This window comes from Pteropus alecto, unplaced genomic scaffold, assembly GCF_000325575.1.
Source record: "Pteropus alecto unplaced genomic scaffold, ASM32557v1 scaffold86, whole genome shotgun sequence".
In the NCBI taxonomy this organism is placed as follows: domain Eukaryota; kingdom Metazoa; phylum Chordata; class Mammalia; order Chiroptera; family Pteropodidae; genus Pteropus; species Pteropus alecto.
Window position 1 is genome coordinate 27,524,972 of NW_006442109.1, and position 24,843 is coordinate 27,549,814.

Here is a 24,843-nt window from a genome sequence, read left to right on the forward strand (position 1 = left end):
TCCTAAAAGCAAATGAGGTCTACACAGTTTCTTTAAAGAAAAAATTTAATCTAACATTTTAGAGAACTTTATAATGCCATTAAAATAATTCTTGATGTTTCGGAAATTATTTTTTGTTAAACTGCAGGTTTTCTGGCTTATACTTCTAGGAAACATGATTATTTCCAAAAGGAATCAATAAGTGGTTAATAGGTGTTTCCACTACTATAAGGTGATACAAAATTTTACTCTGCTTTAATTTTAATAATCAACTTTAAAATCATCTCCTAGTCTAAGTAAAAGCTGGATGAAGTAACTCTGTTCTAAGAGGAAGACGAATGAATACTGCTTGCCTTGTAGTTACTCTTCCAACTTTTACTACTTTAAAAGTAATTTAAATGAAAGTGTCTTATATATTCTATATGCAAACTTAAAATTTCTGCTAGCTTGAATATTTCAGATTTTCTTTTAAAATGACTATCAACTGTACTGACATACATAAGTAGTATGTTAAAATATCACTTATGTTGTGCTTCTTCACTGTGATAAACTATTCTAAGGGTTATGGAGAACACCAATGTAGAGACTGTGCTAAAGAGAGCTTCCCAGGGTTTCTGACTTTAATGGAAGACAGGACAGCTCTGCCAATTAAGAATCTAGCAATGAATAGCTACTCTGACTCAACACAAGAACTTTCTCCCCTAAAGAATATATTGGGCCTTCACTAGTCCACATTCAAATGTTAAATACAACTCTATCTCAAACTCCCTCATATGCAAATGTTTTCTCTTCTCCTAGCATCTCTAGAAGACTCTCTTAGTCAAGCTCTTATTTGCCATTTACACAGAACACTTACCCTAGTGAGAATGAGACTTTTGGAGACTTTGGAAGAATGAAGTAATCCCAATGTGATCTTCAATTTCTCAAAGAGATCCCTCATTTCACCACGCCTGCGCCGCTCATTGGCAGTGTGTGTCCGGCGATAATAAGCAAATGCTTCAGCTTCTTTCTGTAGTTTTTCACTCCAGTAATCAGGCTTCAGTTTTAGAGGCATCGGAGGAGCCTGTCCAAACAAAAGATTTCTACCTAAATATTTTTCACATGTACCTTCCCTCCTCCTCCATCCCAAATAGCACTGCCCTGTATCAGACACAAACCATCTTCTGTCTGGACTATTCTAACAGCCATCTTACTACCACTGTCTATTCTACCTCCAAACCTACTTCGACAGTGTAAATTCTTAACATTTAAAACTCAAACTTTGCATTTTTCAGAAAAGCCTTTCTTGACTCTCAAGATGCCTTAGACTCATTTTTTATTTATTTCATTTCAATTTTTTAAATTATTTACTATATAGACATAATAGATGCATATAAGATTTTAAATATAAACATTTAAAAGGCTTAATAATAAAAAGCAACTGTGCCCTGCATCTGTACAGGGGTCCTCAGAAAAAACTACTTTTTGATGCTTTTAGCTACCTTTCCTGGTTCTTAAATCTATACCTATATAAACGTGTTTATATATATATGTATATATATAAACAGTAATGTAAGCCTATTTTCAATTTTCAATGCTATTAACTTCCTGCTACAAAGATTTAGCTCACACAACTCTTACATCATCCCATCTTCCTAATATAGATATATCATTAATTTTACTTCTTCCATTGACCCCTTTGCAACTTGAATATAATTCTATTTCTACCTCTCATTTCATCGATAAACAACATCTCTTTGTAAAATGACGGTATCAGCACTCATTATTCTTCTCCTTATTTTTTCTTTCTTCTTTAACCTCCCAATCTATTATCTGTACTTACACATTTTTCAAGACTGAAATTAAGTCTTCATACTTTATTAACAGATTATTAAAGTTTTAAAAAATCATTAACAGTGGCTACACTATTATGACAATGTGAATACAATTTATACAAAGAAATTAATAAGTACATTTCCTGTCTTCCAGTTTCTTGTTTGGTGTTTTTCCCCCTCTGATGTTTCTAATTGTATTCCTTTTCATATGTTTGCCTTTACCATAACCCTGCCAATACCCCAAAACTCTTATATAAAAATTACTGTTTTTCTGAAGTTAAACTCACTGAGCATTACCAGTATAAAAGAATAAAAGATACAAGATGGAAAATTAGCACCGAGTTTAAATATAGCAAAACGCTATATATAATTTGCATGTAATACTTAATAAAAACAATGGATTATAGAAATAAGCTATTATGAAATTCTTATATCTGAAAAATGTTTTAGAATAAAAATAAAATGTAGCAATATATACAAAATAATTACAAACATGTAAATATGTATCATATGACCCCCCAAACCAAACCCAAACTAAATCACTCTGATTTTTGAAAAGACCTGAATAACACCCTCCAACTCAATCCAATCTCCATCATTGTCTTTATCTCTTAAGAAGACAGAATAAGAAGTGGAAAATGGTTTAAACAACCAAACTCCCTTCTATTTTTTTTTTTTTTTTTAAGAAAAATGTATCAACTTCCAACTTTAAAATTCCTCTTTTTTTTGGCTTTTTTCTTGGTTTTCTATACCTTGCCTTAACAAAGACTATTTTATTACTTTTTTTATAATTTTTTTTATTGTGGTGACATTGGTTAACAAAATCCAGTAAGTTTCAGATGTACTCCTTCCATTTAGTGCTAGTAATGATAAAGAGAAAATCTTGCTTAATTATGGTTTAATGATATCATATAGTGAATACATTTAATAAAGTCAAAGGTTTATAATTTCATGGCTCCTTGAATTGCTAGTCATCATTTCAGAGAATAATTAATTATTTAGGTCATTGAAAATCATGAGCCTAGACAAAGAAGAATGCCAGCTTGTTTTATATCATATCATTACATTATAAAATTAAAATCCATATGGAGTTTATGAAAATTGATAAGCACTCCATACCCATTTTAATTCTAAATTATTCTATCATTGGGGGGGAGGGGGATAAATAGAGAATTAAGAGAGAAAAAAAGCATTAATAGTTTAATTTCATTAAAGGGAAAAAAGCTGATTAACTGGTAAGATTAGTCCTGAAAAATGTTATATCTAATATAGTTAATGTCCTTAACCCTAAGAACAATTTTATCAATTTCACTAAATAAGTAATTATTTTTAAATACATTATAAATACCTTTCGACTCCTTTCAGCAGTTTTTTCATCTGCAGAGATATGGGTACGGCACCTAGATAAAGACAGTATTTTCCAATATCTTACTGAAATTCAATAATCTAAGACCTATTTTCACAGCTATATTAAAACAAACCATCCCAAATTGTCTAAATTGTAACTAGCTTTTTTCCAAGGTCCACTATGTGGCAACATAATTTATTCAACAATATACTTTTTTATCTAAGAAACAGTGTCCAAATATAATCCCTAAAACTACGAATTATTATTTTCAATCATAAAATATTTCAGACATACAATACTATATAAACGAACATATAATGAACATCCAGGTATGCATAACGTAGCTTGAGAAATAAAACCTCTAAAAAATTATAGGAGGATCCCACATGCAGCCTACTCAATCACATTTCCTTCCTTCTCACAGGTACACTCCCAAACTGAGTTTACCATGCAAATCTTTACAGTTTTATTAGGAATGTATGATATATCCATACACAGAAAATATTATGTAGCCATTTAAAGACTATATTACGTACAGTATAACTCTCAACTGATCTGTTTCATCTATTATATCTCAGACATGTTGATGTATATAGTTCTAGTTCAATCGTTTTAACTGCTATGCAGTATCCCAAAGTGTGAATTTTCCCAAAATTTTTTTTTTTTCAGAATGTTACTAGGTTTGTTTCCAAATTTTCACAGTGCTGCAATGGATAGTTCCATACATGACTCCTTATACATATGTGTGTGCTTTTTCTAGGGTATATACTTAAGAGTGGAATGGATGGGTAGAAGAAAGGCATGAACATCTTCAAATTTAGTAATGCCACAGTTCTCTCTCCAAAGGGGTTATTACAAGTTACACTCCCCACCTGTAATATGTCCCTATTGCTCCACAACTAAATAGCAGTGCTATCAAAATTCTCAATTTTGCAACTCTTATGGGTTTGTGAATTGATAAAGTCACTGAAGTTTAATGTGCATTTCCATAATTACTTGTGAAATTGAACACATTTGCATTGTTGACCAGCCATCTAGGTTTCCTCTTCTGTGAATTGCTTGACATACCCATTACTAACTTCTCTAACTGAATTATTTTCTTACTGACTTGTAACAATTATTTTATATCCTTGATAATAATCCTTTGTCAAACACCTATTACAAATATTTTCCTTATAGTCTAAGTTTGCCTTTTCACTGTTTTCATGGTATTCTGACAAAAAATTTTTAATTCTTAACAATCTGCTCTTTTATAAGTTTGTGCTCTTTTTGTGTGTTGGTTATTCTTGGCCCTCCATTATAACATGGTAACTCTCCATTTGGTGAATTCTTCTTCAGTGTCAGTAACATTTATAAAAGCTTTGCACAACTTTGGTTTAGTCCCAAACAGATTTTTTTGTTACTACTGAAAATGGTAGTAGTTTTTAGATTACACTTTTTTGTTTGTTATTGTTTAAGAACTCGATTTTAGTATGCTGAACTTATATCCAGCCAATAAAGCTAAAATTAAATCTTTACTTAAGTTTTTAAGAGATTTAAACTCTTTCAACCTTCACATTGAAGAAAACTATTAGGATTTCTCCCTCCTTATACGTTCTCAGCATCACTAGAGATGAAAAATTACTCTTTCTTAACTCATTGCTACTTTATATGGTAGTTAATGAGATAAAAGAAAAAGTACAGTGTCTGGCACAAAGGTAAGAACTCATCTCACCTTTTCTTTCTTTTTCTCACACCCCAATCCCTAATCAATATAAGGCTCACTAAAACAGAAAATGGAATAAATTTTCCTGAGCAAGTTGTCATGTCCTCTGTATTTCCATCTCATCAGCTGAACAGGTAGGAAAATTTTCCTTTCTGTATCTCACCTGTACAAGTAAGCAAATTTAAAACTTAATGCCTTATTCTTAAAAGACAAAGGAACTAACCTTTGCTGAGCAGTCCACTTCTGTCAGTTAGGCTAGCTGCTTATATTAACTCATTTAACATTTAAATGGAGGCATTTTCCTCATTTCATAGGTAAAGAACCTACAAATCTGAGAAATTAAAGACTTTGCCCAAGGATAAATAGCTACAAACTAGCAAAACTATTATTTTATTACCAAGGTGTCAGGCTCCAAAAGCAAATGTTATTCACATTTACACAGTCTCCTAGAAATAACCAAGCCAAGTTAACCACCTCTGAATTTCAGCTCCTCTCACCTACACATCAGAAAAAAGCTAGAGGAATAAAGGAACCAGGTCAGTTACCCAGAGCACCCAACAGAACAGTTTTGTTTATGGTCGAAAACAACAACAATTCGTGGAAAAATAAGACTTACGGCTGTTTAAAAGTTTCCATGTGAGCAGCTGTGGTCTTCATGTGGGCAACATTAATTTCCTCAGAGAGCTCTTCTACAGTCTCGATGTCCACCTGCTCTTCATCCTCAATGAACTCTATACAGTTATCCTGAAATACAGCATTCCATCAGTAAATAATGTACTGGGAGCAAGCACACCTATACTTTTCAACTGAATGCTCCCCTTATAAAACCAACCAGTGCCAAGCACTGATTTTACACCATGAGTACTGACAATTCTAAACTTGTTAATCATAAGGAATTAACTCACAAAGCAACAACCAAGAACTAGATTATAAATCATAGATATATATTAAATAGACATCATTAAACTGAACAGAATCCCCAAAAGGCTATACTGATGCTGCAATGTTATTTCTAGTGGACAAAATTCAAGCATGGATATATTAAAGCTGCCTACATCTTAAAATTAAATAGCAGTAAAATAAAATTTGGCAAGTGGAAAAGAGAAAATTTCAGGTTCTAGTTTAAGAATGCTTCATAGCTAACCCCGTATTAGATTCTCACAAAAACATACTCAAGCCAATTACAGAAAAAGAATACAGCCCAGACAGTCTTCTAAGTCTCTCAACTTTACAGAACAAGGGCTTTGGAAGAATTTTAGATACCAAAAGAAGCCCAGGCTTCTTCTACTTATTATACCAAAAAAACGAGTCAATCAGTAAGCATTTATTGAGCACCTGTCACAGAAACTCACTGTATATTTTATGTAACAGAATATACAGATTATGAGATGTGCAGATATTTTTAAAGTCCACCTTTAAAAGTAGTGTTTACTATGCCAGACTCTAAACAGGGAATAGATTATCTATATTAATGCTGTACCAGAGAGGTACAACTCAAAATAAGGCATCTTAATCACCTTAATAATTCTATGTTTAAACTTGTTGGAAAAATTACTTACCCCCAAATTATGGGCTCCATAAGGCTGATAGACACTAAATGCAAGCCATCATTTATGTTCTCAATTTAAGCACAATTTAAACAATGTATGATAAATTTAAACAATGTAACAGTGTATATTAAAATTAACTCTAGAAAGCTAAATCAACAGAGTCCCAACAGAATCTAAATAGTCTGAATAGTAATATAGGTAGATGCTTTATAGTATTAAAACTGAAGAATTTCTGACTACTGCATGGCTTTAACTTCAGGCCTTTGTAAATAATATCCAATAAACTTCACAATGGAAGATTTAAAGAGGCTATTCACAATTTTCCTTACACTATTCCAATATGGTAATCACAAGCATAAAGATATCATAGGTATATACAGGTACATAAACACAATGTAGAATTTAGATTTTAGAAATCTTTTAATATAATGCCCTTACTTTGAAAAAGGTCAGCGTACCTTGTATGTCAGAGTCCCTATTAGGAAATTCAAGCAATGCCACCCTGTATGATTAAGAAACTCCTCTAAAGGTTACAGTAAGTCAGTCCTACTGACAGCAATAGTTTTCACTGGTTTTAAAGTTGGACTGTTTTCGTCTGATGCTTATCCAGGCTGACATACAATGGGAGACTGGAAAAAGATCTGCAATCTAACTCCTAAACTCAGTGAGTTCAGATTCTTCAGCTGCCTAGATATCTGTCCTCAAAAAGGATTAGGCCAGGGATAGAATATAAGGCAAATACTACAGAACCATCCAATTATAGAACTAGATCCTCGTTTTACAAATGAGACAACTGAGGTACAGTAATAACCAACACAAAAATATTAAAATATTTAAACATTTTAGTTTTAAAATATTTATCTTTTTGTTATGTTTTATCTGCATAAGGCAGTTAGGCATTAACACAGAAGGACCAGGTAACACAAAGGCTAAATGAATCTCAAGAAAGTGAGTTTCTAAAACAAAAAATTGCTTGACTGACAATCAGTGCATAAAGGCCATATTATCTGCTCCTGAAGAGAGGGACTAACCCATTTAGATTTCAGGGCACCCCACAGGCAACTAACTATAATCTCCTTATGATTTAGAGCATATCTCATGTTAGGGGTCATCAAACCACAGCCCACAACCTGTTTTGTAAATAAAGTGTTACTGAAACACAGCTCCTATACTTATTCACTTACTATTGTTAACGGCTGCTTTCACGCTACTTTCATGTTACAACAGCAATTGAGTAGTTACAACAGCAAACCATCTAGCCTGCAAAGTCTAAAATATTTACAATCTAGCCCTCTACAGAAAAAGTTTGCCCAACTCCTGCCCTATTATTATACCTGACTCTCAATTACTTAGTTCAGGAAATACAACCCTAAATAAGAAGTCTACAAAATGACTTCAGAAATTCCAAATTATAAAGGTCATATTACAAAGGAAGATGACCAAAGTTCAGAATGCAAATTATAAAAACTAATTTTAGGAGTTAAAGAGCAACTTAAGGCACAGTTATGTTAAAATATTAAATGGTATTTTCCATTTTTCTCCAAAAAGAACCTCTCTCTTAATGCAGGTAGATAAGTTTTCCTCTAGTTCTAAGGTCACCCATTCCCTGGTTTCTTATATATCTATCAGATAAACTATAATTACTTTATATAGAAAATGTCCAAAAAAACTAACTGGGATCAAATGAGAACAGTGGTTTTAGGATTTCTCTTTTAAACCTAACCTGACAGGGACTCTCAAGCATCTATCCCCCAAAGATTTAAGCCAGCCTTTCCATAATATCAGACAAGTCTCAAAGAACAGTATAAGCTCAATAAATGTTACCTGACTGACACAGCCTAAAAAATACAAAGTCATTTAAACATGATCTAAATCTAGGCATCCAACTGAATGTATCAAGGTCTTAGTGATCTTCTGGAAAAGCTACTGTCCCTACTAAATCATTTAAATCCTTGAGGTTCAGTCACAACAAAAATGGGCTCACCACCTTTTCTACATCATCAACCTCCTCACTCTGGTAGTCAGAAACAATATCCACAATGTCATCAATAGAATCATCGGTTTTCTCATTCTCATCTTCCTCATCTTCTTCTCCCAAATCCAAAACACTGAAGTCAGCACTGCTTCTCCCACCCTTCTCTTCTTTTGGTTGTATCTGTTCTCCTGATAGCAGTAAATGATCTTGAAAATGTCCTTCCCCTCTGCTCCTTTTTGTAGCTCTCCTAGGAATGGAGATGGCTGCAGAACTAGAAATCTTACTCCAAGAATCACATTCAGTTTTTAAAACTCTGGTACTCCCAGTAGTTCCACTTTTCCCAAGTAAATCAGAGATGCCTTGTTCTTGTTGAAACACATCTGAATTTTCCTGACAAGCCTTTGTTTCTTTAATTAACTGCTCATCTGCCTCTTTCTTGTATTCTTGTGAAGTTCCAACACATTTCTGGGTCAATGGGCCCTTCAGGTGTTTTCTCCATCTCTCCTTAATACTGTCCTTCAGAGAGTCTCCACATCCCTTCTCCTTGGCCTCTGGCTGTGGATCAGACTGATGCTCTGCCACTGTGCTCCCTGATAATCCGAGTTTACACTCTTCCTTGGAGATTACTGGAAATTCATTTGATTTTTCCTCTGGACTGTCTAATACTTTCTGCTGTTCCACTTTCACATTACCAAGTTGTTTTTTAAGCTGCACATTACTTACACTTTGGACTGTCATATTACTGGATTTTTCAGTAATGGTCTTAATTTCTAGAACAGTCAGTTTTTCTTTGGAACTGTTTTGATTCCTAACTGGATCTTCATCAACATCTTTACAGGCTTCACTTGTGTGTGATCCAGTGACACAGGAATGCTCAGAAGGTTTAAGAGTTTCAGGACCTTCTTCTGTAAGGGATTCTTCATCTAAATGATCACCCCCATCTCCCGAGGAATCATTCAGGGTTTCTTCTAAGGCAGTAGCTCCTGAGTTTTGCTTTATTACATTAGTCTCAGAGTCTATAGTTTCTCCTTCTGACTGTAGGACCTTCTTAGTCTCCTGCTCTCTTTTTAAAAAGCTTGTTTCATCTTTCTGGTCTGCATTCTGGGATTCTTTCTTCATCTGAAGAGAAGCAACATGTTGAAGAATGGAGCTGGGAACAGGTTTTTGTCCTGGGAGCTGCAACAAGGCAAAACTACCAGACTGGAGAGGAATGAGGCTGGCTGTCCCAACAGGCTGCCCTCCAGAGCTATAGGTTATTTTGGTTTCAGAGCCTGTTTTACTTGCAAAGCTTTGTGGTTCAGGAGGGGAAATCCTCAGGGTCAATGTACCAGACTGAGACACAAAACTAGGTCCAGAAGAAAGCAATGATGGTGCCTGAGTGAAAACGTTCACTGCTGGAGAAGACCCAACAGCCTGAATTACAGGACTCATAACAGAGAAAGCAGAGGATGAAGCAGAAGATGGTGGAGTCTCTGAAGGCTTGGAAGGAGTGGGTAACCGGATTCCCATCACAGACCCTGGTAAGAAAAAGAAGACTTTAAGTCACCATTGGCCATATCAAGACTTCCAGTGTATGCTTTTCTTTTTAGACAGGCGATTCTAAGAGACTAAGAAAACCAATTCTGGCATATTAACATTCCATATGGCCAAATGATTCAACAAAGGAAAAACTCATCAGAGAGATCTGTAGTGTTATACCTGGGTTTCGAAACATGACAGGCTGTAAGTTAGGCTGGGTATTAGAACCTCGAAGCTGATGCAAAGGAAGAAGCTGGACAATCTGCCCATTAGGGTGCCTGAATAGGTTCATTCCACTTGGGCTCCTAATAGGCTGCAAGACCATCCGATGTCCTGGAAGTTGTGTATTTGACACAGGTCTAAGAGTAGGAGAACCCTGCTGCACTGGAATCAATAACAATCGAGGTCCAGTACGTTTCACTGGGTTAGGAGAGACCTGTGGAGTAGCCACTGGAATCTGAGGGGCATTTTCTGAAAAACAGGAAATGGAAACATAGTATTAGAATTTCCCTTTAACACATTTAAGAAAAAATTATTGACATAGGATCTGACCATGCTACAAATAACTTTTAATTTGCATTAAAAAGCTGGTGAAATCCTGTACCTCTATGATATGCTATGATATGCTAATTAATAGTCCTACAGCTGAAAACAATTTATCTTAAACCTAAATATTAACCAGACATTGCAGGACCTTACATTTAAACTGGTAAAAAAAAAAAGAAAAAAAAAAATCAATTGTCAAGAGGTGTATTTAAACAGATAATACTTCTGCCTAGTGAAAAACATAGGCTGGCCTCTAAATCTGGATTCTCCCTAATGCTGAAGAGATCATTCATGATGAAATTCTCTTCAACTTTAAAATTCAGGCTGTTAACACTTAACTAGACTTATGACTTATGACTTAGTTTCACATATCATATTCAAATATCATAGTCAAAAACTAAAAATTATGAGGTATAAGAAACTTCTTGGTTTTTAAAATTCACTGACAAATAAGCAAAGCGTAAAGATTTGTGGAAATTATTTTTCATAAGGAAAAAAATACATACCCCCAAAAAATGGAATGAAATTAAGAGACATCAAAGAAGCAGGGAAATAAAGCCTGGTTAGAAGAGGCAAAAGATAGTTTTAAAACAAACAGAAAAAGCAAAAATTTAATGCAAAAGATGGAATTAAAAGAGATTTCAAGCTATCAACAATATCTAAAGATTCACTTTAATGTTTGGAAGAGATATTTAAAAATGCTAATCTTATCTACAGATAAGATTTCTGTAATCTTATCTACAGATAAGATTTCTGGACATGGGGATAAAGAGGTAGGAATAACAATAATAATAAGCATAAATGAAACTGGTCTAACATTACCATTCAAATTAGTGAACTTATTTAACATTATTAATAAATTTGTTCATTAATTTGTCACTAAATAGAAAAATCAACAGATTTAACATGTGATATCCTTTTAGATAGGCACCTTGCCCCATGAAACGTATCAAATTTCTACAAGAAAGTCATACTCAATATTAAAATGACAAATTATATATATAGAAGACCCAGTACTCTTGAAAATGAAATAAAAAACAATGACCCAACTGTCCGTGAAAAAGTGTACAATTTAAACAAAAACATTTATGTGAATTAAGAAACATGTTAGAGCATTAATTTCCTAAAAATTTCTACTTAAATTTTAGTGATTCAAATTACTCCAGTTCAGAAAATGAAAGCAGTCTTCAATACACATGGTAATAAATATGACATTGTTTACTGAAATGTGAGAAAGGCAAGAGAAAAAGAAGGTAAGTCAAATGAAAAAATCAGATATCTAAGTGCCCAGGTTGGGATCCTCTTTATAAACCTAGAACAAAATTATACACACTTCCTTAGAAGTAGCAGTTATCTAGGTCAGCTCCATTTGTAAAATGGCAGATGAGAAAAATCTGTTAACATTTCCTCAAGTAATACATAAGATATTAGGTTTTAGGTGGCATATGGATATAGAATAAACCATGTCAGAAATTCCCCTTCCAATTTTAACCTTTTGATTATATATAAAAGTATCAGTCTTTATGTCTTTAATATTATGCCAGCATTTTCTAGCTTTCTTCATTAATAGAGCAAGCCATATACTAAAAACATATTATAGTAGCTAGCTAGAATTTATTATTTTTATTATTATTGTTTCCATGTGTTTATTTATGGGATTAACCTCTATTTTGGCAAGTAATGTTTTCCAATTACAGTAAAATTGCTTTTTTAAAAATACACAAGTAAACAAATGAGTTGATTAAATAAACACATTGTCAATGTAGTACATGGGAATGAGAGCAAAATACACAAATGTATATTCGGAGTGACTGAAATCTGAGAAACAATAAACTACAAAAAGCTAAATGGCTTTATTAGTTTCATTCATGACAATTAAAAATATAAAGAAAGGTTGGAATCCATATGACCAGTTAAAATGACAAGATTTAAACTGATAGTTTTCTAAACCATATGTATGAAACCTTGAGATTCGATAGGAAATCAAAGCAGCTTCATCAACAATGACCTCACTTCCAAGATGATATATTAAAATAACTTTTTATAATCTTTTTTATATATTTATTTATGAGAAAAAGCAGAAGGTAACTCATTTAATATTGTGATTCACTTTTCAATGAATAATTCCAACTTATGAACTAACTCCCAAATCACTTCTTTCCTAAAATATCAATAGGGATTTGGACCATGTCACTAAAGGCAAAAATATTTAGGAATAACAATATCAATAACCAAGACAAAATTGCTGATAGCTATTTATTTCCCTTTATTTTTTTAAATTTATTTTTTTATGGTGACATTGGCTAATGAAATCTGGTTTCAGCTGTACATTTTAACAGTAAAGCATATATATATTTACATTGTGTTCACTTCCCATAGATTTCTGTCACCACATATTTGACCCCTTTTACTCCATCTACCTTCCCCTAACCCCCTCCCTATTTATTTCTCTTTAAATCCTGCCAAATCTCTCACTCTTTTCCACAGTAATTATTCTTTGAGTACACTAAGGAAGCTACTTACTTTAGCTTGTTAAATTAGGATAGAAAAACTACCAAGTATGGGCTATTTCTATTTCAAATTCACTTAACCTAAGTCAACAAGAGAAAATATTTTTAATTTTAACTAAAAAGTTAATAAACATATAATAGAGTCCTAAGCAAAGAAATACATCTCCTTATTTCTATTTCAATTAGTTTGTAAACAATAACTAAGTAGAATAATGTCAGTAGTATATAAGATTCAGGTTGATTCACAAATGATTTTTACTAGTCAAGAAGACCTAGAATTTTATTCCTCAGCAAGAAAGAAAAAGAAAAAGCCCTCAGCTTGGCTGCAGTATAGGCAAAAGCCCTGTGATCTCTTTTTTAATTAAAAAGAAGAGCCAGCCCACTCTACTCCCAAAAAAGGGAACCCCTACATTTGAGTTCCCTCCTCAGAGACGTGCACCCCTAGCTCTCAGCACACAGCAGACCACACCCACCTAAAGGACTGCTTTACTGGCTCAGAGCTCCACTCCCATATGCTTTATCTCAGTATCCTTCAGCCAGCATTTCCATTCTAATGTTTTTGAGTATTTTTAACATCCTGAGGAAATCTCCAGCTCCATTTATCAAGGCTGTTCAATTTAAATCCAAGGTACCAGTTATGATTTTTATTCATGTTCTGGGTGATAAGGTTGCATAGATTTTCAGTGATTTGTCATAACATGAGCTCTATTATTTTTATTGTTCAACTTTTGCAGAATACTAAGGTTTTCAGGAATACATGTACCATGTTATAGCAGAAACATCTACCCTGTTACCCTGATATATCTATAATTCTATCACAACCACAAAGTTATGTGAACAGCTGTATAGTAAACCACCTAGTAAGATCTAGGCCTTACCTGGTCTCTGGCTCACTGGTGGACTCCCATCAATTCCTGAGAGTATAATGGGAACAGAGCCAAGAGATGAAGTTGGTGTGGTCACCATGGAGGAAGATGCAGCTGTGGTCACCACGACTATGGAGGTGGAGGCAGTGGAAGCAACAGGAAGAGTTATGGTTGGAGGAGATGCTACCAAAGACTTAGGAAAAGCAACTGAAGCCACAGGGGTGGTTATCCCAGTTGTTTTGATAAGGTTCACAGTGGCTGTAGACTGGGTAGGTGTTACAGGGGTGCTGGTATTAGTTTCAGAGACCTCAACAACCCCTGCAGTGGTGGCACCAGAAGGATAAGTAGTTTCTTTAATTCCCACGTCAGAAATAGCAGTCATAGGTGTCACAGCAGTAACATTCTCTAAAAACACTTGAGGGGTGGTAGTAGTGACAGCAGCAGTAACAGGGCTGCACACCTGAACTGCCTCAGAAGAAACCACAGGTGTGACGACCATTACTGGAGAAGGTCTGATACTGAACTTCTGTGGCCCTGTTAGGGGTTGGGGTGTGCTAACTCCAGGTATCTTCTGCTGCAGGGCTCCAACTTTACTCATCACAAACTGTGTGAACACACCACCAGGAGAGGGTCGAGCCGCTGCAAATAAAAATTTGCAGGTCAAATATCTTCAGTTCTCATATTTTATCCTCTTAGTGATTGTGTTTATCAACATTTATTGTGTGCACCACTGGGTCAATCTCTTACAGGTACTACCTATCTGCATTATATGTGCCAATTTCTAGCCACAGAAATCAAACACTTCCCTTAACCCAAACCAAACCTTTATAATGCTAACAAGAAAGGGATTAAAATTTGGTGTTCCTACTAAAAATCTTTGTCTATGCAATATAGTCAAATTGCCAGGACACTAAAAAAGACATACAGCAGTACACAATTTCATCACCTAAAACGGATAAAGATTTTTTTTTTCTAACTCTAATTTTAAAACTTGTTTCCATCACTTCTTTCTGTTGCAGTATCTCCATCCCTTTATTGCTATCCTCTTATAAAACAGTTAAGTTTTACATATTTCTGAAATGTATGAAGATATTTTTCAAGAGAGGGCAGAAGAGGACTGTTTATTTTTAAAATCACAAGTTAAAGCTACTTTTTAAAAAAGAGATAAAACGGGTTCTTTTTAAGGCATACAATGCCTACCCTCCCATCTTCACACAATTCTGGCATTCGGCCAGAGACTTCAATTTCCTATTAGAGAAAAAAATACAGTAATAGACACTTTTACTTAACATTCCCAAATAGATTTGAAAAAACAAAGAGGAATTCAATAAACCAACTCTATATACTCTCAATGCTAAAATACAAATGTTTTCAAGAAGGTAATTTATTACAGATTTTAGCATTGAAATAAGCAAAAGAGGTTTTCATTCACAGAACAGGGATGAATAAAGAAACGTTTCCGAAATCGTGGTTTACAAGCACCTTCTCTATACTTTAAGCCTATACTAACTCAACTTACTTTGATTTTGCTAGCTCCTTAGTTTTATAAGTTCAAGGGAAATACATATCATTGGTTAAAAAAACACCAGTCCTGATAGGAGCAATATTAAATTAAGGAAGTACCTTTAAGAACTTGTCTTCTCTTTTTAAAAACAAAATTAAAAACCTAAAAGTCTTTTCTATATGAATAAAAGTCTAAAAGTCTAGGAAACAACTGTAAAACTAACTAGAGTTCAATTCATTTAGTATTGTACGTCATCAGAAGAGTTACACCTCACTCCAAAAAAAAAATGAGCAAGATAGACATCAAGAATAAGAATAATGCCAGATTCTTTATTTCTCTAAGTTTTACAACCTCCAAACTGTATCCACTGGCCCAACACCAAGTCACAGGACTTTTAAAAACATATATATAGTCCAACTTACCAATTGGTCTTTTTGCCGGGACAAATGCCTTCAGATTCTTCCCAGGGTGATTTGTTGTAGTGCCGGAGGAGGATGCCGTTTTGGAATTGGGTGTTGAAGGCAACAGGGTACGTGGTTTCCTGGATGCAGCCACCTTGGCATTGGATGCTACCTTGGAGATGACAGTACTGAGGGTTGAGAGGTCCAGGACTGAGGGTCGCAACCTGCCTGTGATATAAGCAGCTAGCCTATTGGCTGGATGCAATGCCCCCATCTGTCCCAATAGCAACTTAGCCTGCGGGTAACTCTTACCATTAACCTGAAACAAGTGGCAAAGAGAAATTCTGTAAAGATAAAATTCTCTTGCTTACTCATCTCCCTTGACAGGGGTTTCATTTTAACAAGATTTTAAAAGTCTATTTTCTAGATTTAAAGGGAAAAAGAAATAGTCTTTTCCCATTTGGTATAATCAGGAGGTGTTTAATTAGATGAAAAAAAAATGCTATCATCTGATATTCTGAACTGATCTCATTCTTCATTTTGGTAACTGAGAAACAAATCTACATCTTAGATATGTGAAAAAAGACACAGTGAAATCTAAGGAATAATACAACTGTTTTACTTGTCAAAAAGCAATTCTGGTTGTTAACAATCACCAACAAAAAATAAATTATTGTGTTCCACAGAATCTCTGACAAGACCAGAGAGGCATAATGAAGCCCCCTCACAGGCTTCTTTGAGGCATCCTTCAGATTTGAGAAGTATGTGCTATGTCTCTATTTTAAGTTATAAGAAAGCCATTGCTACAATAACCTAAGTCACAAAGTCACCTTAGTTTTTGGTTTTCTAAAAACTTAACTTTAAAAATATTGTCTTCATCTCTTAAATAGAACTTTAGCTCAAAATAAATGCCAGTAGAAACTTACTGTATTTTTAGAAATAGTCACTAAATTATCAGAAAAAGTAAATCAATGAATGAAGTATTTTTCTCTACTGCCCGAGTTGACAGACTGCCCATCTTTGTAACAGGATAGTTTTTTGTTTTTTTTTTTTTTAAAGAAAAGAAAACAAAACAAAAACCTCCCAAGTTTCTTACCCATGTTCCCTAAGTCATACTGCTGGATGACTAGAGAAGACATTCTTTTCTGTCCCTCTTTCACACCATTTAAAAGGGGAAGGGTGTAGAATGAGATGGAGAAACTCCTACTCTCTAAATTAATAGGTAATGGGTGAGGAGAAAGCTACAGCAAAAGTCATTCTCTCTTCAAAGACACAAAATGTAATTACTCTTTGCTACTGAAATGAAACTGTGATTATTCCCAGGTAGAGCAAGACTATCTTTGCCTCGGTTTGGTATAAAGAATGTGATCTTTCCATCCCACGGTAAACTTTACTATATAGTTTTCTTTAGACTCTGTGGAGTCCAGATCAGATACCCCTATCTGCTCCTTTGGGAGGTGTTCTGAAGACCACTGAGCGGTTTTCTCAAAGCCTACAGTGGCCTGACTGCTTTTGTGAATTTACATTTTATGGTGCTTTTCTGAGTCCTAGCCAGTAGAAGAGAAAAAAATTTCTATGCCTGTTATTTCAGAGAGTCTAGTCTCTCTAGAAATGACCTTAAGTCTCTGCTCTCAAAGTATTGATCAATAAATGAAATGAGAAAACACTGTTCTCCTAATCATTTAAAGAGTTTAAGAAATACAATGAGAAGCAGTTCTACAGAATAAATTGCAATGAAAAGTTTCTGATCAAGAAGATAAGCCATATTATTATTGGCTTATTACTGGAATAGTCCTTAGCCCAGAGAATGGGTCAAGCTAATAGAGTCAAGTAATCTTAGCAATGTCAGATACTTCCACACATTTGCTATCTCTGATATAAAAGTGCATTAATGTCAGTGAGCAAGAGGAGAAAACTTTTTTGACTATGATTACATTTTAATTCAGGACTTCTCTTTCCAAAGGATCTTCTATGTGCCAGGGTAATTTTATTAATATAACCTGCCTGAATTACTAAATAGTGAGGATAGAGATATCTGTCCTACAACACTGATTATACCGGTAACCTTATATGACTCATATAAAGCAAAAAATAAGTAAATAGTGGCTTATTTTTTAAAATATTTTTATGTATTTGAATAATACCTTACTAAATTAAAATTTTCTCTAAGTTTCCAAACATATACTGCCTATTTTAAAATCAAGTTCACCTTGTTTTGTTTTGAAAGCTGTCGGCTAAAAATAATCCCATGAACTAAACTAGATCCCTTACTGTCCTTGCTTGTTTGTCAAAGTATCACTTAGAGCTCAGACGATAAATTTTAAGAGGAACAGCTTTCCAGGAAGACTAGAAAGAAAATTATAAGCAATAGTTGGCACTACATTCATTTATAAATATGCCAAAAATTCACTTTAGGTATGTATCTAATCTAGGCCTATTACAAAAAGAGATGATTTTGTCACCCAGTTCCCAGGAAATATGAAGATAAATGATATAAGAGCCACAAAGGGCTCTGAAAAATCAAGATGTTACCTAAATGCAAAAAGGTGCTACATCCAGATTAAAGATAATTCTCACCTGGATAAGCCCAGATGTGCTTGAACTGGATTTACGTTTATAGGCCACAAGCTTCCCTGCAGGAGAAAGCCCTGCATAAAAGGGCAGACCTTTGCCTCCATGTAATCTCTCCCTCACTGAATCCAGGGCATCTGTCTGCACAGGAGAGATATCATCCATTTTCCCAGGGGATAATGGACCATCAGGAGTCTCTGATCCAGATTTCTCAGCCATATCATCTTGGTCTTGACATGATGGCATAGAGATTTTCACACGAGAAGAATACACAGGGGGGTTCTTCTCACCCCGGCTCTTTCGCTGAGAAGCCAACTCAATGATGAAGCTGCCCACCTTAAGTGATTGTGGCATGTTGCTATTGATGTGCTGAGATAAGATGCTCAAAATCTTGTTCCGATCCTCCTCCCAGTTGCAGTCTGAGATGATTTCTATCAGTTTGGTGGGACCACCAGGAGACCTCTGATGCACATACGAGGTAGAAGAGGATTCCCCTTCATTGCAGGAAGACTTCCAGCTCTTTTCTGATAAGGAGTTGACAGATATTTCAGTATCACAGCATTTTGTACTGAACTTTGATTTTTTTACTTTCCGTAAGTTCTCAGAAAAGTACCAGTGGTATAAAAATTCAACCCAGTGTCCTATTCCCATGCACTTTAAGTGGTAATTTAACATTCGTAATTTGGGAGTTTTCCAGGAAAAAGATTTCAGAGAATCAGACTATAATTATCTTCGCTATACTGCTGACTCAGCTTTCTAATAAAAAGGGCGTCCCACTGAAGACTGCTCTAAAAAGCCCTTAACTATTACATAAGAAAGTGTTACCTTACAAACAAAGCATGACCTAAAACCAAAGTTAAGCTTATTTGGTACAGTTTAGTGTTGTGCTATCCATATATGCAAAGCAAAAATACTTGTAAGATGCTTTGTAATATGTGATAAGTAGAGTCTATCCTAAAGAACAGCAAGAAAGGTAGTGTTCTGGTTTTGTTTTGTTTTTTAAGTGCACTCTACCTCTAGTTTCTATTGCAAATACTTTGGAATTACTTTTGTGCCTCTAGATATGACTGCTCCACTTCTACATTGTGTGCAGATTCAGGCAACATGTTAACCAGATGTATATTTCATTAGACACCTAGCTTTCCACAGTAGAGCCTCCCAACCAAAGTGCTACAGTTAAAGGTATGCTAATGACATAGATACACCCTCAGCCTTCAGGGTGGTCATGCTCTCAGGTAGGATCCCTCCACCCCAGCAACCTCCTCCACTTACCTCAGTGTGCTATCGAAACATTTTCACCTACTGTGTATACCATGCCATATAAGAAAAAAAAATGTTGGGAAGCAATGCTGTTTAAATGTCTGAAAGTCTTAGGAAGCATACAAAAACAAATTGTTAAATCCCTAGAAACTATGTCTCAACAAAGTAATTCTGGCAATAGCCTGCTAGATAAATCAGTAATATTCCTTCCTTTCTCCTTCTGCACTTCTCCAATAGCAACAGCTTGTAATATCTTAAGGGATAATTTTAATAGCTAATAATGCCAATGCTGCTGAGGTTTGAAAAGAGGTTTAAAAAAGAAAATCATTGACCTCATCCTAAAGGTCTCTTGCGACAGGCCGTTATCAATAAATTAATTTTATTTCTTAGAACAGGAGTGATAAACAGACCAATTATAGGAAAAATTGTAATTTCTATTTTTAGGAGAAGCTGGAAACAGATTAGGTCACCATACTATGGATTGGTAATTTTGGTTTCCCCCCATTTTTATTATAATCCACACCTGAATAATTACTATCAAATGATAAGATCTAGTTTTCATGCTGACCTTGTGATTTATCAGAATCATCCTCTAGGTCACAGGTAATTGGTTTCAAGGGCTGCTGTTCAGAATCAGGCTCCTGAAGAAGGGAATAACACAGAAATACTTCAATGTAACCCATGTTTACTATTGATAGAGACTAGGACATAAACATTAAATCTCTCAAAGAAGCATGAAACAGCAGAAAGATTAAAATGACAATAGCTTCACATCTATAAGCACACCACCTGCATTACTATCATATTATATAGCCCTTGGCAAAAATAAGTAGCCCTGCTCTGTAATGTACTTGACAGTGACAAATCACTGTACTTTATAGTGTGTTCTAGTAAGAAAGGAAAAATATTTGATATTTAATGGAACAAGCTTTTTACAAAATTCACCTACGTGGAAAGATCCAAATCTTAACTGATTTAATCAAAACCAGAAATGTTTAAGCTTTAAATTATTCCAGCATTAGAAAGAATAATACATTTAAGTCCAAGGGACTGTTCTTCAGAATAGGTATGCAGAGAAACAGATAAACTGATATACATACACATCAACTAAGCCTTCTCTGCCCCAAAACAATTACTCTGAATTATTCTGATAATAATGCAAATTCTAATACCACCAATAGTGAACTGGAAGTTAAAAAGAAAAATTATGCAATAAGCAATTCACCTTTGTACAGTTCTCGGGACTAGAATGACATGAGCCCTGCTGCTGAAATGATGGGGATGCTGATGGTGACAGCTGTCTCTGCTCCTCTTTTTTTCGTTCATATACTCGAACTCGGGCACAAGTCATCATACTTTCAAAGTACAAGTAGACTGGATCCTTGTCCTCTTCCCGAATCTGTAAGTTTCATACAACAAAACATTTCACACACTGGAGGAGAAGTCTCCTGGACTCCAAAAGGAAAAAGATGTTTAATTTTTCTATCACAACACTTGAAATTTTAAAATGCAGACTTTAAAGTCAAACAGTACAAATACAGTTCGTATGTGCTGGATCTTGGGAAAGTCAGAAAGGATAGGTTCTCTATCAAGAAATTTCATATCACACCAGAGCAGTGCTTCTCAAATGATTTGCAGTGAAGAATACATTTCTTAATTACCAGTCTAACATAGATTGATACGTCTGCAAAATACAAAAGTAATTACTAGAAAAATACAAATTGCTAGAAAAGCAAAGAACATGTAAAATACAAGCCCAAGATTTTTTAATATTAGATTTAATAAATATAAAATGACTATCAACTTTCTGGAAAAGTTTCTAATATTTACTCTTATTTTCTATATATACTCATGTCATCACAGAATGGTAAGTTTTTGGTCAGCACTGGTACAGAGACTACAATGAACAGTATTATACTAAAGGATCTTTCTTCCAACTTAATGGACTGGGAAGAATGAAATGGATTTAATAATCAGAAATGCTTATCAGCTCTTTTACCTATCAGTCTTCGCATAGTCATATAAACTATTATTTTAAATCTTGAACTTTATTGTTGTTATTGTATAAAAAGAAATTTGCTTTAAGAAAATGAGTTATTTTTAAAGATTTTTCTTAATGGTTTCCTACTAATATGTACAACTCAATTACTCAATATACTACACTACAGGAATAAGTATCTTTAACAGAGTTTTGTAAGTCATGTTGTTTAAAAAGCCCATCTTTATATGATCTATCTTCCTGAAGAGAGACTTGGTTATACTGAAGAATTATAATTATGCACCTCTATTTTTATAACATTTGTTAAGTGCCAGCAACTAAACTGATTAAATAAGAAAGGAGATGGCTTAAAAGATATTACCTGAAAGCAAAATGATTCACAGAGTATAAACCAAAAATTGGTTGAAACTCATCAATCTTTACAAATGATTTCTGCAACTTTCAATAAAAAATGAAACTCCAGGCTTACCACAGGATTGGGTTTGGGAGTATATGCTCGTGCAGGTTTAATTCCAGAGAGCAGTTTGCCCTTCATAGTAGTAGATAAAACTTCTGGCTGAGGCAACAATAATGGTTTTGTAGGCTCAATGACAGAAGGCGTTGGGATATAAACTGGCTCTGGATCTACTTCACCTTCTACTTTCACCCACAATGGGTAATGTCGAACAGGCTGTTCAGGCTCTGTTTCACATATAGCTTCACACACAAAAAAAAAGGTAAGATTTTAGGTGCCTTTGGCAACAAAAGTTCACTGAGGCATTACCAATACAAAATATGCTCCCTCATAAAAAGCAGTAACTCTTTAAAACAATACCCCCTAAAATACCTTTAGTTACCTTCCTGCACCTTCATTCATTCATCTATTAACTAAATATTTGAATAACTAATATATATCATATACTGTTTCAGACAGTAGTAGATTGAACACAGCCATCTTGCCCTCACAGTTTATAATCCAGGAGAAGAAAACTAATAAACATATAATCAAATAAGTGCCATGCAAAAACATAAAGCAGGGTAAGGAATGAGGACTAAACAGGAGATCCTATTATATTGAGCACAGTCAAAAAAGTCCTTCCCATTCTATACTACACTTTTTCATTTCACAAACAACAACAAAAAATTATTGAACTTTACTATGTACCTATTCTAAGCATTTAATGTGTTTTAACTCATTTGACTGTCACAGTAGTTCTTGAGATATTATTCTCATTTGGCAGATGCTGATATTCAAGGGAGTCTAACAGTAAGAGGACCAAAACCATTCAATCTGGCTCCAGAGACTGAACTGTTAGTGCTGCCTTCTGACAACAAACTGATTCAAAAGATAGCATGAACTCAGCATAGGAGCACAAACATATCAATAGAAAAGCAATAAAACCCAACTGAGATGAAATCATACTATTGAGAAGTTCTACACAAAGGAAAACATGCACTGACTACTTAACGAAATGAAATGAAGAATCTAGAGGCTACTGACTTTATTCTTTAGGCATACGGCCGGCCATCCCATAGAGAGCTACAGAGAAACACACATTATATTTTGCATTTTAATGATCAGTCCTCAAAGAAGATGTAGCTGGTTCCAAGCCAAAGAGCCAAAATCTTTGCCTAAAATCACATAAAATGTGACTGAGCAGTATTCGCACTTAATTCAAAGACTTAGTTCAAATAATCTTTCATAACAAAGGAGAATCCAAACTGCTACCTGATTTCATAATAAGCATATCTGCTCTGAACACTGAGACCTCACTAGTAAAGAACAACTTTGTATAAATGGCTCCTACTACAACTATCACCATTCAGAGCATAACCACAAAATGTTGATAAAGACTTAAAGATAAAGAAAGGGAGAGGGAGGAAAAAACCTTCAGAGCTAGAAAGTGATTGAGCCAATTACTTAGCTGCTTAGCAGTCTCTTATCTAATTTTTATAACCCAGCTCATTTATCACATCATTCACAAAGGCTTCTAAGACCCTAGTATTCATTCATGTATAAATAAATATCTTAATGCTTACTATGTATCAAACTTTATAGATATACTAATGAACAAAATTGACAAAAATGCCTGGCTTCATAAAGTTTACATTTAAGCTGGAAGGAAGAGGGCAGACAGGCAATAAACAAGACAACTAAAAAAATATGTTGGATTATGGTGAGTACAAGAAAAAGCAAAGCAGAAGAGAAGGGAAATAAGTAGTTATGTAAAGTATATATGTATTGGTATATATTTTGAAGGGGAATGTTGAAATTTTAAAGAAGGTAATCAAGGATACCTTCACAATAAAGGTGGTATTTACAGAGGCCCTATACCATCCATTTGGTAAAAACTTTACTGTCTAGTGCTGCTAATTATTTCACATACATATTAAAACTATTACAAAAATAAAATTGCCTTAGGACAGAGGTCTTTGACTTCTTTTAAGTATCTTTCAAGGATTTTTTAAACCTCCATAAGCTAATGGTTGTACTAAGTAAAGGTCCCTTTCCATTTTTTTTCTTTTTAACAGCTTCAAACTACACAGTATAGTACTCCAGAAGGAAACCTCTTAAAATGTCTTAAAACATTTTACTCCTTCATTGGGAATTAAAGACAACTCTAAAGTTTTGACTATGGATAAATGGTGGTTCCAATAAGTAGGAAAATTCATAAAAGGAGCTGACTAAGAAGGGTAAAGTTCAGTTCTGTTAGGACACGTAAGACGGGAGTGACAGCAACATAATCAAACAGGGTAAGTAATCAGGACTGCTCAATGAACTTAGGGGAAACGTAGATGATTTCAATGAGAACTTTAAGGAGATTAAAAACATAAAAATGGAAATGGAAATTAAAAAAGGGAACCAGTCAGAAATGAAGTACATATTATCTGAGATGAAGAGTACATTAGAAGGAATCAACAGAGTGGATGAAGAGGATAGAACCACCGATATAGAGGATAAGGAAGCCAAGGTCACCCAATCAGAACGGCAAGAAAATAGAAACCGAGACTATAATAATAAATTAAGGAGCCTATGGGACGAAATTAAATGTAAAAATATCGGGTCATGGGGTACCTGAAGGGGAACAAAAAGGTGAAGAGCTATTTGAAGACATAATGATGGAAAACTGCCCTAACCTAGTGAAGGAAATAGATATACAACCCCAAGAAGCTCAGAGTCCCAAAAAAGATGAACCCAAAGAGGCCCACACCAAGACACATCATAATTAAAATACAAAAGTTAAATACAAAGAGAGAATCTTAAAAGTAGCAAAAGAAAAGCAGTTAGTTACCTACAAGGGAGCACCCGTAAGACTG

The 24,843-nt window shown here is 34.5% G+C and overlaps 1 protein-coding gene across 16 annotated transcripts in view; it reads right to left on the reverse strand.

The window, feature by feature from the left end:
* Positions 1-24,843, reverse strand: part of MGA (MGA, MAX dimerization protein) — a 129,816-nt gene that overhangs the window by 7,925 nt on the left and 97,048 nt on the right. For 9 of the 16 annotated variants that reach the window (XM_015595921.2, XM_015595923.2, XM_025038874.1 and 6 more), the window contains exons 10-20: positions 22,016-22,242; positions 20,773-20,946; positions 20,116-20,188; positions 18,294-18,811; positions 15,738-16,035; positions 13,824-14,450; positions 10,070-10,360; positions 8,384-9,888; positions 5,463-5,590; positions 3,142-3,193; positions 836-1,042 (exon numbers count right to left, since the gene is read on the reverse strand). In XM_015595921.2, the coding sequence (XP_015451407.1) occupies positions 836-1,042; positions 3,142-3,193; positions 5,463-5,590; positions 8,384-9,888; positions 10,070-10,360; positions 13,824-14,450; positions 15,738-16,035; positions 18,294-18,811; positions 20,116-20,188; positions 20,773-20,946; positions 22,016-22,242 (4,100 nt within the window). The remainder of the gene's footprint in view (positions 1-835; positions 1,043-3,141; positions 3,194-5,462; positions 5,591-8,383; positions 9,889-10,069; positions 10,361-13,823; positions 14,451-15,737; positions 16,036-18,293; positions 18,812-20,115; positions 20,189-20,772; positions 20,947-22,015; positions 22,243-24,843) is intronic. The other 7 variants (XM_015595926.2, XM_015595925.2, XM_015595927.2 and 4 more) reach the window with 7 other exon arrangements.